Genomic DNA, 17,530 nt, shown 5'->3' on the forward strand with positions numbered 1-17,530 from the left:
CATTCATAGTGGCAAACATGTCCTCATATAGAGTCACCAGTTGGAAAAAATTTAAAGTACGACCTAAAAGACATTGTTGTTGTTCTGGTATTCAGTCCTGAGACTGGTTTGATGCAGCTCTCCATGCTACTCTATCCTGTGCAAGCTTCTTCCTCTCCCAGTACATACTGCACCCTACATCCTTCTGAATCTGCTTAGTGTATACACCTCTTGGTCTCCCTCTACGATTTTTACCCTCCACGCTGCCCTCCAATACTAAATTGGTGATCCCTTGATGTCTCAGAATATGTCCCTTTTTCTAGTCAAGTTGTGCCACAAACTCCCCTCCTCCCCAATTCTATTCAATACCTCCTCATTACTTATGTAATCTACCCATCTAATCTTCAGAATTCTTCTGTAGCACCATATTTCGAAAGCTTCTATTCTCTTCTTATCTAAACTATTTATCGTCCATATTTCATTTCCATACATGGCTACACTCCATACAAATACTATCAGAAACGACTTCCTGAGACTTAAATACATACTCGATGTTAACAAATTTCTCTTCTTAAGAAACGCTTTCCTTACCATTGCCAGTCTACATTTTATATTCTCTCTACTTCGACCATCATAAGTTATTTTGCTCCCCAAATAGCAAAACTCCTTTACTACTTTAAATGTCTCATTTCCTAACCTAATTCCCTTAGCATCACCCCACTTAATTCGACCACATTCCATTATCCTCGTTTTGCTTTTGTTGGTGTTCATCTTATACCATCCTTTCAAGACACGTCCATTTCGTTCAACTGCTCTTCCAAGCCCTCTGCTGTCTCTGAGAGAATTACAATGTCATCTCCACGGATTTTAATGCCTACTCCGAATTTTTCTTTTGTTTCCTTTTCTGCTTGCTCAATATACAGATTGAATAACATCGGGGAGAGGCTACAACCCTGTCTTACTCCCTTCCCAACCACTGCTTCCCTTTCATACCCCTCGACTCTTATAACTGCCATCTGCTTTCTGTACAAATTGTAAATAGCCTTTCGCTCCCTGTATTTTACCTCTGCCACCTTCAGAATTTGAAAGAGAGTATTCCAGTCAACATTGTCAAAAGCTTTCTCTTGGCCTACAAATGCTAGAAACGTACGTTTGTCTTTCCTTAATTTTTCTTTTAAGATAAGTCTTAGGGGCAGTATTGCCTCACGTGTTCCAACATTTCTACGGAATCCAAACTGATCTTCCGCGAGGTCGGCTTCTACCAGCTTTTCCATTTGTCTGTAAAGAATTCGCGTTAGTATTTTGCAGCTGTGACTTATTAAACTGATAGTTCGGTAATTTTCACATCTGTCAACACCTGCTTTCTTTGGGATTGGAATTATTATGTTCATCTTGTAGTCTGAGGGAATTTCGCCTGTCTCATACATCTTACTCACCAGATGGTAGAGTTTTGTCAGGACTGGCTCTCCCAAGGCTGTCAGTAGTTCTAATGGAATGTTGTCTACTCCCAGGACCTTGTTTCGACTTAGATCTTTCAGTGCTCTGTCAAACTCTTCACACAGTATCATATTTTCCATTTTCTCTTCATCTACATCCTCTTCCATTTCCATAATATTGTCCTCAAGAACATCGCCCCTGTATAGACCTTCTATATACTCCTTCCACCTTTCTGCTTTCCCTTCTTTGCTTAGAACTGCGTGTCCATCTGATCTCTTGATATTCATGGAAGTGGTTCTCTTTTTCTCCAAAGGTCTCTGTAATTTTCCTGTAGGCAGTATCTGTCTTACCCGTCGTGAGATAAGCCTCTACAGCCTTAGATTTGTCGTCCAGCCATCCCTGCTTAGCCCTTTTGCACTTCCTGTTGATCTCATTTTTGAGACGTTCGTATTTCTTTTTGCCTGCTTCATTTATTGCATTTTTGTATTTTCTCCTTTCATCAATTAAATTCAGTATCTCTTCTGCTACCCAAGGATTTCTACTAGCCCTCGTCTTTTTACCTACTTGATCCTCTGCTGCCTTCACTATTTCATCCCTCAAAGCTACCCATTCTTCTTCTACTGCATTTCTTTCTTCCATTCCTGTCAATTGTTCCCTTATGCTCTCCCTGAAACTGTACAACCTCTGGTTCTTTCAGTTTGTCCAGGTCCCATCTCCTTAAATTCCCACCTTTTTGCAGTTTCTTCAGTTTTAATCTACAGTTCATAACCAATAGACTGTGGTCAGAGTCCACATCTACCCCTGGAAATGTCTTACAATTTAAAACTTGGTTCCTAAATCTCTGTCTTACCATTATATAATCTATCTCAAACCTTCTAGTATCTCCAGGGTTCTTCCATGTATACAACCTTCTTTCATGATTCTTGAACCAGGCGTTAGCTATGATTAAGTAATGCTCTGTGCAAAATTCTACCAGGCAGCTTCCTCTTTCATTTCGTAGCCCTAAAAGACAGGAGAAATATTTAATACAAGCAGGCATTTTGCAAGTGAAGAACTTACACAGTTTTTATATAAATTCAGTAAAACTAACAAAAATCAGTAACACATTTAAAATATAGTTTTAAATTTATATACTGTAGTATAAAATGCTGGACATTTTGCGAAATTAAAAAATGCTCGCAGGGCACAACCAAAACACGAAGAAAGAGTACATGTCCTTCTGCCAGACGGATTTTAAGCCTAAGACAATAGAAGAAACAGATTTGATGCTTGATTAACAAGTAGATCGAAGGCAGTGGAACCCCTTGTGCGGGATAACAATGCAGGGCTCCTATTTTGAGACCAACGCTCGTTGATAAACATGGCACAGTAAGCAGTGAGCTTTTACCAAATAAATAACAATAGTTACATAAAAAAAATCAAACGCTAGTAGTCGACATCAAAATACGTAGTTCCTTATTGAAGTTCAGGGTAATTAAGCAATAGACAGGTTCTAAATACTTACAAGGAAGATAACTCTACAACTTTCTGCAGTGTATCGTTTGGTCGTTTGTGAAGAATGAATGTAGATATAGATGTAGGCCTAGCAAGAACAGTAGTCATGTTTTCTATTCCCTTGAAATATTTGTCCACCAATGTCGGCAGCTTTACTGTCCGACAGGGAAAATTACTACTACACCGTAAACAACATGCAACTCGTTGCTGAAATTCAATTCACTGACTTGCAAAACAGACGTACTGAGGTACCTTATATGAAAAACTATTGATATACACACCCCTCAGGCGTAGCAGCGTCCGAAAGCCACAGAAAAAAATCTAGTTTCTTTGATTTTCGAGATGGTCTGCGATTTTCATAGCCTATAATTTACTTTCATTGATGATGAAATTGGTGGAGTTTGAAAGATAGCTATTGAGCAAGTAAATATTTCAGAAACGAAATAATTGTGAATTGCCATTTCTTCTAGAATTATCAATACTACACCACAATCGTGGCGTCCATCAACTGCTATATGAATAAGGAAATAAACATTTAACCCGTCTTTTTAAGCTATCTTCTTTAAAACCTAAAACCTAAACTTAGAACTACTTAAACCTAACTAACCTAAGGATATCACACACATCCATGCCCGAGGCAGGATTCGAACCTGCGACCGTAGCAGCAGCGCGGTTCCGGACTGAAGCGCCTAGAACCGCACTGTCACCGGGGCCGGTAGTCAAATTGTCCTACCTGGAAATACATCACTGAGAACAGACACATGTCATAAAAAATACAGCTTTCTGAGGACATTCCTCGAGGAAGGCGCAGTCTGAGATGCTACACGCTGTTTGTGTTCACGACCTTTTCGACTGAACAATTCGGATTTGTTGTCATGAGTCATTCACGTTCACCTTTTAAAATCCGCTTTTGCGACCTTCGTAGCTTCGCGGGAGAGCAATGGTAGAGGGGAGGAGGTGGGCGCGTCTTGACCTACTGAAAGATCATAGGCAGTATAATAGTAACGCAGACCATGAGCTGGAAGAACTTAGGTTGTAACTCAAGACTGCCCACTAGCTTTGAGATTCAAAATACATACCTAGCCTTGCCGTGTATTAAAATGGAGAAAAATAGTGTTGGAGTTACTGCCATACATGTGTCATTGTACAGAATGTCAGTTTGGAATTGGCATTGGATTCACAAAATGATGATAAGTGTTTCACTCAGGTGTTTAAACACACAGTTGCTTTGTATAGGCTACTTTTCTTACTGGCATTAACTGTATTTACAAACAATAAGCCTGTGTGGAAATACGTCATTTGTATTAATCCCACCATATAACGATTTCTAATAAAATCTCATTTCAACTGTTTACCTTGTATAAATTACTGTTTAGGAGCACAAATCCGTAGTGAAACATAATTTTACGTACATTAAAAAAATATGTGGCGGAGGAGCTTGAAAAATTCTTTCAGCTCTGGGTGAGGGGGTAAAGGGAACTGAAATCAGCCCAAGGTCCCCTCTGGAAGGTGTTGATGTAGTGCTTGTTAACTGCTCTGCACTAGCTCATGACATGTTCTCTGTGAGATATATGTATGGTTGCCCTCTTATTCTCCACTATTTGACTTCCAGCAGGAATATGATTAAATATGTAAATAATAACTGCACAAATTTTAATAAAGGACGGTCTTTTTTAACCCATGTGTAGCCACTATGAAGAACAATAATAACTGAATCCTTACCACAAATATACAGTTTTACCAGTTGCTACAAATTAGTGACTACGTAAAGAACATATTCTAAATGGATGATCTGCAATTAATAAAATTCAATTTTGTTCCATCAAAATGTTACATGTCTTCAATAGTCACTTATGAGGCTTTGCTTGGATATGAAATAGTGTTTGAAGGAATGTCTCCAGCACTAAATAACAGGTTTCTGTGAAAAAATTGTGTCGAATTGAATTATAATTCTCATCAACGAAATACATAGTATCCTATGAATATAATGTCAGTGAGTCACAGTTGGAACCTGTAAACTTGCACAAATACCTGGGTGTAACACTTAGTAGGGACATGAAATGGAACAAGCACATAGGCTCATTCGTGGGTAGAGTAGATAGCAGAGTTTGGTTAATTGGTAGGATACTAGGGAAATGCACTAAGTCTACAAAGGAGAATGCTCCCAAACCACTTTTGTAACTCGTCCTAGAATATTACTCAAGTGTGTGGGACTCTTACGAAATGGGACTGGCAAGAGATTTTGAATGTATATGGAGAAGGGCAGTGCGAATGGTCACAGGTTTGTTTGATCTGCAGGAGAGTGTCATAGAGATGGTGGAAGAACTGAACTGGCAGACTCTTGAAGACAGACAGAAACTATCACAAGAAACTTACTAACAAAGTTCCAAGAACCGGATTTAAATGATGATTCTAGGAATATATTACAAACCCCTACATATTGCCTCCATAGGGATTGTGAGAAAAAGACACGAACCTCAATCTTCAAATGCCATAAATAATGCTCTTACCATGTGAGCAATGAAAGCATACCTCATGGCGCAACACAAACCCTCTCTGGCAATAGCTCTCTTATGGAGGGTATCCTGTAGACATTACTGCACCAATACTGCTAGGGAAAAAGGTGTGGTGGAGAATAATTTAACCACAGACTAGGGCTTCAAAGTGAAACTATTGTTCTCAAATGAAACCACTAATAATATAAATTATTTGCCCTGTAACATTGTTGGGTGATTTCAGTGTTTTGAAGTATTTCCCACATGTAGAATCACAAAATTGTTAATCACCCTTTACATTTTTATTAGTTACCTGTTCAGACAAAACATACTGCTGTTTTGCAAAAATCAAACAATAAAAAAATCCGGGATGGAATGTAACAATATTACGAGAAGGAAAGTTGCCACTCACTATATAGCGGAGATGCCGAGTCGCAGATAGGCATAACAAAAAGATTTTCACACTTAAAGCTTTCGTCCAATGGCCGTTGTCAATACACATATACGCGCACACACACTTACGCAAATGCAACTCACACACACGACTGCAGTCTCAGGCAACTGAACTGTTGACAAAGGCCATTGGCTAAAAGTTTTAAGTGTGAAAATCTTTTTGTTGTGCCTATGGTGAGTGGCATCTTTCTTTCTCATAATATTGTTATATTGCTGTTTTGCTATGTTATCGAAAATAGGGATTTTGAGAACCATGTCTACACTATGATTATAAGCTGGAAACAGCAACACAGTCACGCTACTGTTACAAATTATAAACACCATAAATATAGCTTTTTAGTGAAAATAATGAAATTTTTGTGATGGTTGTCTGTCTGTTAAATTTCTTTATAGAGAGCTACTGTAAGCAAATGTTTTATTTTCTTCTTTTGAAGACATTAAAGATTTCTTAAGGGTGCCAACATATTTTGAAATGATTTAAAGAGAAGAAAAGTAACATGATTTCAACTAATTTTAAAGACTTTGGTAATATGTGGAATCCTATAACATAGCAAATATTCCTTCCAGACATCAGCTCCATAGAATAATTGAAGTACAAGTTGTTATTCTTTGGAGATCAGTTACATTATGAAAACAAACTTGAAAATTTTTGCAGCTCTCATGTTGAAAGCTGTAGCTTGAAAGTCACAAACTGAGGCTTTTAATCCTTGTTATATCTGATGTTTTGTGTGTAAAGTGTTACAGTGTTCCTTTATTTACTTTAACCAATTTTGAATGCTGAGTGCGTTTTGAAAATAAGTTTTTGTGTGAGATTCCCTGTTACTTGCTTGGAATGTTGCATGGCTATTGCTTGTCTCCAGATGGCAGTTCGGACCCTTCTGTGCAGCCAAGAAAAGTCAGTGATGACGTACCAAGGAAGAGACTGACTGGTATGTATGTCTACATAGGTCAATATTTTCCCATCATTTCTTTCTCTCCAGACTACATATCAACATTTTACATCTACCAAATAAATAAATAAATAAAAATTGTAGAGTATTCACACATGAACAACATTCATGCACAGCCAGACCTCTGTGCATTACATAAGTTGCAAATCATTAATGACTGTACTTGCCAATCTTCGGAGAAAATGATAAAAGGAAATGAATATAACAGTTGATCACAATAGTCATTAGAGGTAGAACACAAGTTCAGATTCTTCAATGGTGGGGATTTAAATTGACTGTGCATGTATCAAAGGAACCGTCCTAGAGCTATGGACAAACCACAGAACACTTGAAGCAGAATAAGAGCCCAATATCTTATCCACTACTCTACCTTGCTCAGTGTGGAAAACATGAATGACTCTTAATGCCTGATAAAGATGGATCTGAAATGCCTAGTATTAAAAGTTAAGACTGGCATGCTGTCCATTAAAAAGGTATTTAATAATATTTATTTATAAAATATTTGTGATTTGGAAGTAGCCAATATGGGTACCAGAGATGATTCAAATTGGTATATGGAAATTCCTTCTCCACTTATGTCCTGTAATTTTTGCCCATTTGCAAAGTAATATACAAGCCACTATGAGGTCTATAATAATTACACTGCCTGACAAAAAAGTGAAGCATCCAGAAGGGGAGGAGTAAATGGAGAAACTTCATGGGTTGAGAGGGTATGTGATATTATTTCAGTGATAACAATATCGAATCAGATTTACAAAGAATTTGACAGTATGAGCCCATTTATCAGTATGATGTTACACACCCTCTGGTCTGGATGCTTGCACTGTTGGGAAGTGTCTCATAAACCCACTGTATCCTCTTCTGAGGCAAGCTGGTTCACAACCGTTGTAACTGTTCCTCGATACCCTGGATATGGACTGTGGGAGAGAGTTGATGTCTGAGCAGGTCTGTACATTTTGTATTGGAGACAGATCAGGGGACCTTGCAGGGCATTAAAATAACTCAGCAGCACACAGACAGTTCATAGAGACATGTGGCATATGCGAACAACCATTATACTGTTGAAAATTGACGCCACAATACTAACACGTGAGAGGTAACATGTGAGGATGTAGTTTGCCCATGACATACATTTGTGCTGTCAGAGTTCCCTCACCTGCTATCACCTGCAAACTGAAGTCATACTTGATGGCTCCCCAGACCTTGACGTCAAGAGAAACACAGACGTGTGTCTCCAAAACATTGAAACAACAGGACTTCAACTCAGGTTGCCACTGTAATCAATATTATTATATTATAAAAATAGGTCCTTTTCAAACTCTGTGAGATTCTGTGAACACTATCTCAAGAGTAAATGACTTTCCTGTGACATTCACAGTGATCACTCAACATCTGATGCTGTCACACACCTTTCAAACCTGGTACCAGCACTAAACACGAACAATACTAATGCACTCTGCTTGCCATTGTACCTGTCACTCTAATTGCTTAGATATTCAACAATGTTGTGTATGTATACAAAATTACATTGACATCCGACCATGTACTTCACATTTTTTGTCAGGCAGTACATTTGCATACAACTTGTACATTAGTACTTCACTCTCTGAATTGCATCTTTTATGAATAGACTTTTTTGTTTTGAATATTACATTAGTGTTATAACTCTTCTGGCAAACGTAAGTAGCATGCAATTTCACGAGTAAGGGTTTGAAGCGATTTGTATAGGAAATAGAACTTTAGCTTTGAGAGCTTCACCAGTATGAGCCATAGAATACAGTGCCAGCATGTGTGTGCCTGTTGCGTGTGTCAAAAGTGAGACTGTAATAAGTGGTTGGCAATGGATATGGGAACACAGAGTAAGGAGATCTTAAGGACTGTGTACTTTCTTGTGAGTGTATGGGCTTTTTGGTAATGTTGTTGCTTGCACTTTATTTTCTGCAATGTTGTGATTTATTTCACAATTTTAGTGTCATGAATGTCTTGCTGTTGCTTGTGATCTAAGTGCTAATATGCGTGTAGTGCAGTATCTTATAAATTAGGTGTAATGGTACTTGAAAGTGTGATTTCTTTCCATATTCCCTGTGCTATTTGTGAAAAGAAATGATATCCACATACCAGCTACTGAACTCATTTATCCATGCATCGATTTGTCCATGAGGCATTGTGATTTTGACTTGTTCTGCTCTCTGCACATGTTCTCAGTTAACAAAACCTCATATCTCCTAAGACATATAAAATTCTATCTACTTGGGACGTTACAGATTCCCCCCCCCCCCCCCCTCCCCCACCCCTGTTTAGGTTTTTTCCATTCTCATGTATATAATGTGGAATTTCAAAATTTCTGTGGTGCAACATTTAGCAACATCTCTGTGTCTTTCAGTTACTGAAACTTTGAGATAATACATACTGTCTATGCTTTGCTTGGCACTTTGGCTCTGATATTCAAAAGTTTTGAACTTTTGTAATCCCAGCCATCATCAACAAATTTCTTAATGGGACAGAGGAAATGGCTTTCATAATATTTATTTCATTTTGTTATCACTTCATTTTGTCATCAGCTGATGCAATTTTCTGACATTGTGCTATTCTTTTGCACACAAGAATATTTTGGTTTTCAACAAAGTTGCACATCTTATTTTCATACTCGGAAAGGAGTCCTATATTTTAGTTGAGAAGTATGTGTCTGATAATCCTTAATACTTTATTACACTTCACTGTAATCCTCTCTGTACATGGTATGACCAATGTTTGGGTTACTGCTTACAGTATGTTATTCTCACCTGTGATCTTGGGGGTTACAAATGGATGGGAGTACTAAGTGTGAAGTGTGACACTGAAAAGAGTTCATTGAGCAGTGAGCCTGTCCTCTGTTCATCTCTGTACCCATCCCTTTATCATTCATATAATTTCTAATTGCTTTACCTTTTCTCACTTTGTGTGTTGTTTAATCATGTTTACACTGATTCTAGATCAACACATCTCACTCAATATGATAGCTAAGGATGAAATTGAAAATAGTGCTTGCAACTATATCTGTAGGTTGTTATTGGTTCTACCTTCTTCCAGTTCATGCCTATACTTTCATAGTTTATTGTTTAATAATATATGTGTGAAATGATAAGCAAACATTTATCTTTGAAGTTGTTTCCAGTAGACTGTTCTACATACGTTATGGATTGCATGCGTTCTCATTTATTATTATTATTGAATATCTATAATCTCAAAGCAGTGAATGCTACATTATTTGAAGAGAAACACCCAAAAGAGTTCAGTTGTGAATGAGAACTGAATGACATACTATAATGTGGGATTAAATGTTATTCCAGAAGTTGCATGTGATACTTCACAAAGAGCAGTGTGCTCAAGTATCATTTTTCTTCTTCTATTTATTTGTTAATTGTTACAGTGTTTTGACCTGTGTGTAAGCAAATATATTTCACTTAGTAAAAACTTTTGATCATTGTATTATCTATGTTGGGACTGAGCATGCCTCTGCTTTTATCTGGTTACCTTCTGGGCTGTGTTTCTGCTTGTGCTTTGTTATCAGTTGTGTTGCATGTTACTTGCTAGACGCACCAGTCTCTTCCTCTGTGGAGTGTCATATTGATGTGCGCAGGCTCAGTGAAGCAGGCATCAGACGTTCATCAGGTATGTATTTTTGCAATGTGTGCTTTTATCGTTAATTACTAGTGGGGTCAAGTACTGACTTATAAAATAGGTCTTACATGTCATGTTGTAATACAAATAATACAGAAGTTGGCGGTCATATATTTTATACCAGTGACACAGCTGCAAATCTGATAATAATTAGTCTCTCTTAATAATATAAAGAATTTTAAATTTGCTGCCTAGGTACAAGGAAATAATATAGAGAAAATATTCAGTAGTTTTACTTTTTCCTTGTTATGAATGTCGTGTGTCCCAGCATTTTCGTTTAATACCACTTCAGCAGCTTTCATGTCAAATTTTCTGCATATTTTGCTTACACACCTTCTCATTTGGTTTCAAGAAGCTAAATGAACACTGTTTCAGATCTTATCACAGTAGTGAAATCTGAGGTGGTCCCTAAAAAGTGGGATATTGCTTTCTCGTTTCCTACATTTAGAAGTGTTACAAAAATATCCTAGTGAAACATTTCCATGTATGAAAATAAACTGTATTACATAATGTTTTGCTCAGAAACATAAAAGTCATCCCAGTCTCTTTGCTTAATTCAATCTGAGTCCGAAACATACAACACTGAATTAATGTTACAGTGTTGTACAGCTACAGCCCAGATGTTACTTTTATGCAGTCAAATCAACCAACCGAACAAAAAGCACATTTTTTCAATGCTCATTGGTGGCATTTGGCTACTAAATATTTTCACCAAGACATCCATAGTGTAAAACTTTTATAATTTTCTGATACAAAACCAGTCTTGATTGTTCCTGTGGTATCCAGTAAACAAGGTAAAATGAAGTTTACCTGTAGTTATTGGAAAATAATCTTGGAGTGAAATGTGTGTTTAGAATTTTTAAAATATTGTCTTGCAGCATTTGTGGAATTTACCAAGATTTAAAACAATTGCAAAGAACATTGTGGTTTAATACAGGATATAATCACAAATACAGACTGTTTTCAGAAGTTTCCACTTTAGAATATAATAATGATGCCACTATTCACTTACTGGTATGACTATGACTTGCTTAGAAGAAAAAGCCACCTCTAATCTATGATTATCACATTGCCATAAATTTGAACTGCAGATTTGTATATTTATTTGAAATTCAATTAACAGAAGAAAGTTAGGGTTTAAATCTGATGAAGGGAAAGATATAACTTCTCACTTCTATTTGTTGGTTGTTGAATACTGTCTAACAGATATTATGAGCTTTAGCCTCTTTAGAAGTAATTACTGAATTTCAGTCCACATTTATGGTAATATTGAATGTCAGATTTTACATGCTTTAAGGTTTTTAAGAAGTAATTACTGGATTTTATAAAACTTTTCTATAACAATGTGTTTTTTCCTCTTTTTCCCTCATCTGTATTATGTATCATGTTAGTGATGGTAGTAGGTAGAAAAATTTAGGTTTTACGAAAATATAATATGAGTATATTAGTAATGTACTGATAATATAAAGACCAATGTCAGTCTGTGTCTTAAATCTTTATTGATCTGTCAGGTTTCTTGAAGTGTGTGCTTGAAAGACATTCTTTAACTCTTCTGACAGACGTTGTACAATGGCCATAAAATTTCAGTTGAACAGTGAATTTTGATCTTTTATATTTATTTATATGAGAAGTGACTTTTTTAAAATGTCATTTTTCATTTCCTTGCATTGAATTAAAGATGCTAGCATCGTACTGACTGAAGACACTGACAGTTTCATTATTGGTGATCGGATATGGGTTGGTGGAACGAAACCTGGACAGATTGCATACATCGGTGAAACACAGTTTGCTCCTGGAGAATGGGCAGGAATTGTTCTTGATGAACCAGTTGGTAAGTTATAAAATTTTTAACACTATCTCACTTGTATGTTTATTCTGCACCAATTAATGTAAAGAATGGAACACAGTAATACCTTTGAAGAACTTTTTTAAATTAATTATTTATTTATTTTAAATGTGAACCTTTTATAATGTTCTTTAAGCTACATTAGTAACTGACACATCACAGAGTTTTTGTTTAGAGTTTTGATGGTATTTCACCAGACTGCACATATCCTCACATTCTGAGAACTGAGTTCTGTATTGATTCTGTGTACTTGAAACTTCTTCACACATAATTTCCTTTAAAACATTTAGTTATATACATAAATGACATCCTTCACTTTTATGACTTTGACTGGCATGTTTAACTTTATAAACGAATTTGAAATAAAGTGACAAGGTGGAGCAATATTTTAGTTTTCCAAAGTTGAAGAGGAGACAATGCCACATGTGAATTATGACTGAATTGCCAATGTATCATTTTGAGCAAATTTTTCTTCTTCTAATTGAACTACTTAATATTCATAATTAATAATTACTGACAATGTGTGCTTTTTACATTCATTGTCATTGTTATCAGCATGTCAGTTCCGTAATATAAAATTTCATGTAGAAACTGTTACAAAAGGGAAAGCAAATGAGATCTGGCATATGGTAAACTGCAAATTTTGTGTCTTATTACAGAACTTAATTACAGACACATTTTATATGCACAGGAAAGAATGATGGTTCTGTAGCTGGTGTCCGTTACTTCCAATGTGAGAACAAACGAGGTGTGTTCTCACGGTTGACTCGACTGACCCGTGAACCCTTGCTGGAAGTAGATGAGGAGAGAGGGGATAAGACACCAGGAGTAACTAACGGAGGCTCATCACCTGCATTAACATCACCTCGGCGGTCTACTGCATCACTATCACCTACTTCCTCTGTCAAAGATCTTAACCTTCGAAAACCACCACCAGTGCCGGCTTCAGGTAGGCTTAATGCTATCAGAGTTCCAAATGTTTTTCTTGAATTTTTATTTGTATGAAAAGTTTAGCAAAACCTTTTCACAAAACTCTGATGTTCTTTTGTTATTTTTCTCTTCTCTTATTATATTCAAAGAGCAACCATACAAAACAGTGATACTAAAACTTGCTGGTGAATTACAAGATGTACAACTTTGCTTGTGCTGTTTTTTCCCCAACATTTGAGGCTTTAATTAAACAAATTAGTTGCACATGTATCATTCAAAGTATTTTCCATCGCTGGCCTCTACTTTCTCCCATCTTTTGGGCAGCGTATGTATCCCATGTCGAAAAAATTGTTCATCTTTTGAAGCAATCCACAAACCGATACAATTTGTGACTTCTTCATGAGATCAGAGGTGTTGGTCAGCCAGGCCATGTGCCGTTGATCTAAACAGGTGAAAGTCAGAGGGAGCAATGTCTGGAGAATACGGCCGGTTGGGTAGGACTTCCCATTTTAATGTTTCCAAGTACATTTTCACCTGTTTTGCAATGTGGGGTTGAGCGTTGTCGTGCTGCAAAATCATTTTATCATGCCTCCCGCGATATTGCGGCCATTTGTCTTTTAATGCTCTGCTCAAATGAATTAATTGAATTTGATAACGAGCACCTCTGATTGTTTCACTTGGTTTTAACACTTCAAATGCAGAGAATGATCTTGGAGCCATGAATATTCAGTTTAGCCATCGACATGGAAACATGGCCGGGATATCCCCATGATTTTTTGCATTTAGAGTTATCATAATGAACCCATTTTTCGTCCCCTGTCACAAGACGATGCAGAAATCCCTTCTGTTTTTGCCTCTGAAGCAATTGTTCACAAACACATAAACACTGTCCAATGTCTCTTGGTTTCAGCTCACACGAGACCCAAGTTCCTTCTTTCTGAATCATGCCCATAGCGTTGAGACATTTTGAAATGGCTTGTTGTATCACTCCCACTAATCGTGGCGATTCTTCTTGCGTTTGACACAAGTCTTTGCTCAGCAATGTCTCCAATTCTGCAACTTTGAAAACATTCTGTCTTCCACCGCTATGCTGGCCTGCAATGTTAAAATCACCATTCTTGAAGTCTTGAAACCACTCACGATACGCTCTTTCACTAACAGCATCATTACGACATGTCCTTGTGAGCATTCGATGAGACTCGGCTGCTGTTTTCTTCATATTGAAACAAAACAGTAACACCTCCCACAAATGACATTTTCAATCAAGGACAACTTTATGATGCAGACACAAATCGACTAATGTTTGAATGCAGTTAGGTTGACCCAGGTCCAAGCTAACTGCCTGACGTCTATGATCTGTTTTTTTTGACCGCTACTTACCGTTGTCACCACCTATCAGCAAACGGTAGAAGCAAAGTTGTACACCCTTTACTTTGTTTTTACAACAAATTGTAGGAAATTATGAGACACAGCAGATCAACTGCAAGAGGAAGCAGCTTAACTTTATCCTTTAGTGTGCTGTCATGCTAGATTGTGTATTAGGTAAGTTTGAAACTTAAAAATATTAATATTATTAAAGGATAAATTTAAGACATCAGTTACTGATAACCTGAAAAAGATATTTGTTATATTCCAGAAAACATACTTAAATGTGACCAATGACATTATCTTGTACCAGGTGGTTATAATTAAATGACGGTGTTACAAGTGCTGCAGTGTGGACAGGATGCTGAAACATTGTAAATATGTTATTAATTGGTGTTCTCACAAAGTATACTGGAAAAAATAATAGTTTCACTTTGTGCCACCTGGTGAAACTACGACATTGTAAGTAGTCAGAATGTGAAATGTTCCCTGTTATCATGTCACTTGGTGATGCTTGTTGATTTCTTTTGTGAAGCGACTGTTGGTGTAAGAAGTTAAGAAGGTTGAAGTTTTCCATACGAAATGCAATGTCTGTTGAGAAGAAAGACCATACACTGTTTGGGAATACCACTAACCAAACAGCTGCAAAGAGGCTCCATGTCAATAAATGGGCTAAAGGATTAATCAAGAAAGTTGAAGAAATAGTTGTATTACGTGGCACGGCTGGGAGAGGGAGATGGCCCAGGAGGGAAAGGGAGGTGGCTCATTCCCATAACAGTTGTTGATGAAGTTGCTGTAGCTATACCAAGCTGCGCAGCACCTGCCTCAAATTCTGCAGCCAGTGCTTGAACTTTGTCATGGAAATTCTCTATCCCCTGGTCAATAGTTCAAAAAATCTTGTGGCACATTTTACTCTGGGATCCCTTTAAGATTCAGAATGAGCACCAAATGAAACCCCCAAGATAAGCTACATTGCTTCATTCTTTGGCATACATCGAAGTGAATGACATGTGGCTGGGGAATATTCTTTGGATGGATGAGGCACATTTTACTCTGCATGGCACCTTGAATGTGCAGAACTGTCACATATTGGGTTCTGTTCCACCGTATGTTGAGCAGGAACATCCACTGCACTCAGATTTATGTTACTGAGTGAGTGTTGTGGTTTCACAAGCTCCATCATTCTCAGTCCATTTTTCTTCAAGGAGATGACACCTGTTGGGCCTGTTAGGCGTACAGTGACATCTGCATGTTATAAGGGCCCCTTTGTGCAACACATGATTCCAGCTTTGCAAGAACCCAACTGTGTCCACACTGCTGTTTCAATGCAAGACATGCTGACACCACATGTCACTTGTCAGGTGAAAGATTTGCATCAAGAAACCTCTGATAACAATTGCATCTTCTCTGGGCAATTTGAAGATGTGTGGCCTTCCAGATCCCCTGACCTAAACCCATGTGACTTCTGATATGGGAATATATGAACATGTGTATCTGGACTGTTACTAATCTGAAGGGTAGCATGCAATGACATATCGCTGTGGTTACACCAGATATGTTTGAACAGCTATCTACCATACTGTTTATGGATACACCATGTAGCCGCGTCTGGAGACCATTTTGAACACATGTTGTAACTTGTGACCATATGCTAATAAATATGCCAGAATCACCATTATTGTGTTTTTTATCTTTCCTCCCCTTTTCATCACATCACTTGGTGGCAGAAAGTGAAATTATTATTTTTTCAGCATATCTGTGAGTGCACCGACTATTGAACATACCTATGACATTTTATCATCCCGAGATGTGTACAGCCCACACTGCAGCACTTGGAGCACCATCAGTTTAATTATAACCAACCGGTATATTCTTAAAACTGAACCACCACCACCACCACCACCACTCTCATTATGTGTTTGTATCAGTGTGCTGCTCTATACAGCTAAAGTTACCCTTTCTGTTGATTTATCCATTGCTTTTTTCTGCAAGATTCTGAGTTTAAAGATTTTGTTTTGTGAAATACAGTAGTATATTGCAAAACATTCTCTGCTAATAATTTAATTTTTTATGTCCTGGTTTTTCAGATTTCATTTATTATCTGTACATAATTTTTGTTTACATTTATGATAGATGAAACAGCTACAGTAAGGCGTAACTGGTTATCCAGACTAATATGATGATGATGATGATGATGATGATGATGATGATGATGATGATGGTGATAATGATGACTGTAATAGCAAATTTAAATTCTTTGATCTTGTTACTCATTAGCAAACAATTAATTTTACTCAAGGCTGTTGTGCAAGTTCTAATGCTAACCAGTTGGAAAGAGAGACAGAATAGAATAGCACGATGTGTGATAATGCACAACGAAATTATGAAATAATAACTGTTAGTGCTTAACAGTTACAACCAGAAACAATATTACCTGTGCATATAGTGTACTAACACTTTTTGTACATCATCTCTCAACAGTGCCAGTAGCTTTCAAAAAAGAACTGTAACCACTGATTGTGAGTAAAACAGTACTCACTTCAGATAGGAAATATTCATAGTTTTATTGCTTCTGTGCATGCAGTTATGTGCTTTGCAAACATTAGGCATGATTCTGATAAGAAATTCAGCAACTGCACATGTACTATCATACCTTCAGAACAACCACAGAATGATATAATATGGCAAATAATAGTACTGAGTGGTACTGAGAGAGTATTAAATAATGTGCCACTGTATCACTATGTTATTCTGTCCCTTTGGTAAAAAAAAAAGGGTACTTAATTTTTCTGTCAGTTGTGCTAAATTACTCTGTGTCATTGTTGGTCTTAATTTCATCAGCAAAAGCCCTTGCAGCTGCATGCACCTTGCTCTGCACATCTACATCTACATCCATTCTCTGCAAACCACTGTGAGTTGCA

The 17,530-nt window shown here is 37.2% G+C and overlaps 1 protein-coding gene across 1 annotated transcript in view; it reads left to right on the forward strand.

The window, feature by feature from the left end:
- LOC126270326 (CAP-Gly domain-containing linker protein 1-like) overlaps positions 1 to 17,530 on the forward strand; it is a 536,038-nt gene that overhangs the window by 401,226 nt on the left and 117,282 nt on the right. The window contains 4 exon segments of the mRNA XM_049974062.1: positions 6,719 to 6,787; positions 10,382 to 10,459; positions 12,147 to 12,299; positions 13,006 to 13,263. Of these exon segments, the coding sequence (XP_049830019.1) occupies positions 6,719 to 6,787; positions 10,382 to 10,459; positions 12,147 to 12,299; positions 13,006 to 13,263 (558 nt within the window).

This window comes from Schistocerca gregaria, chromosome 1 (assembly GCF_023897955.1).
Source record: "Schistocerca gregaria isolate iqSchGreg1 chromosome 1, iqSchGreg1.2, whole genome shotgun sequence".
NCBI classification, from domain to species: domain Eukaryota; kingdom Metazoa; phylum Arthropoda; class Insecta; order Orthoptera; family Acrididae; genus Schistocerca; species Schistocerca gregaria.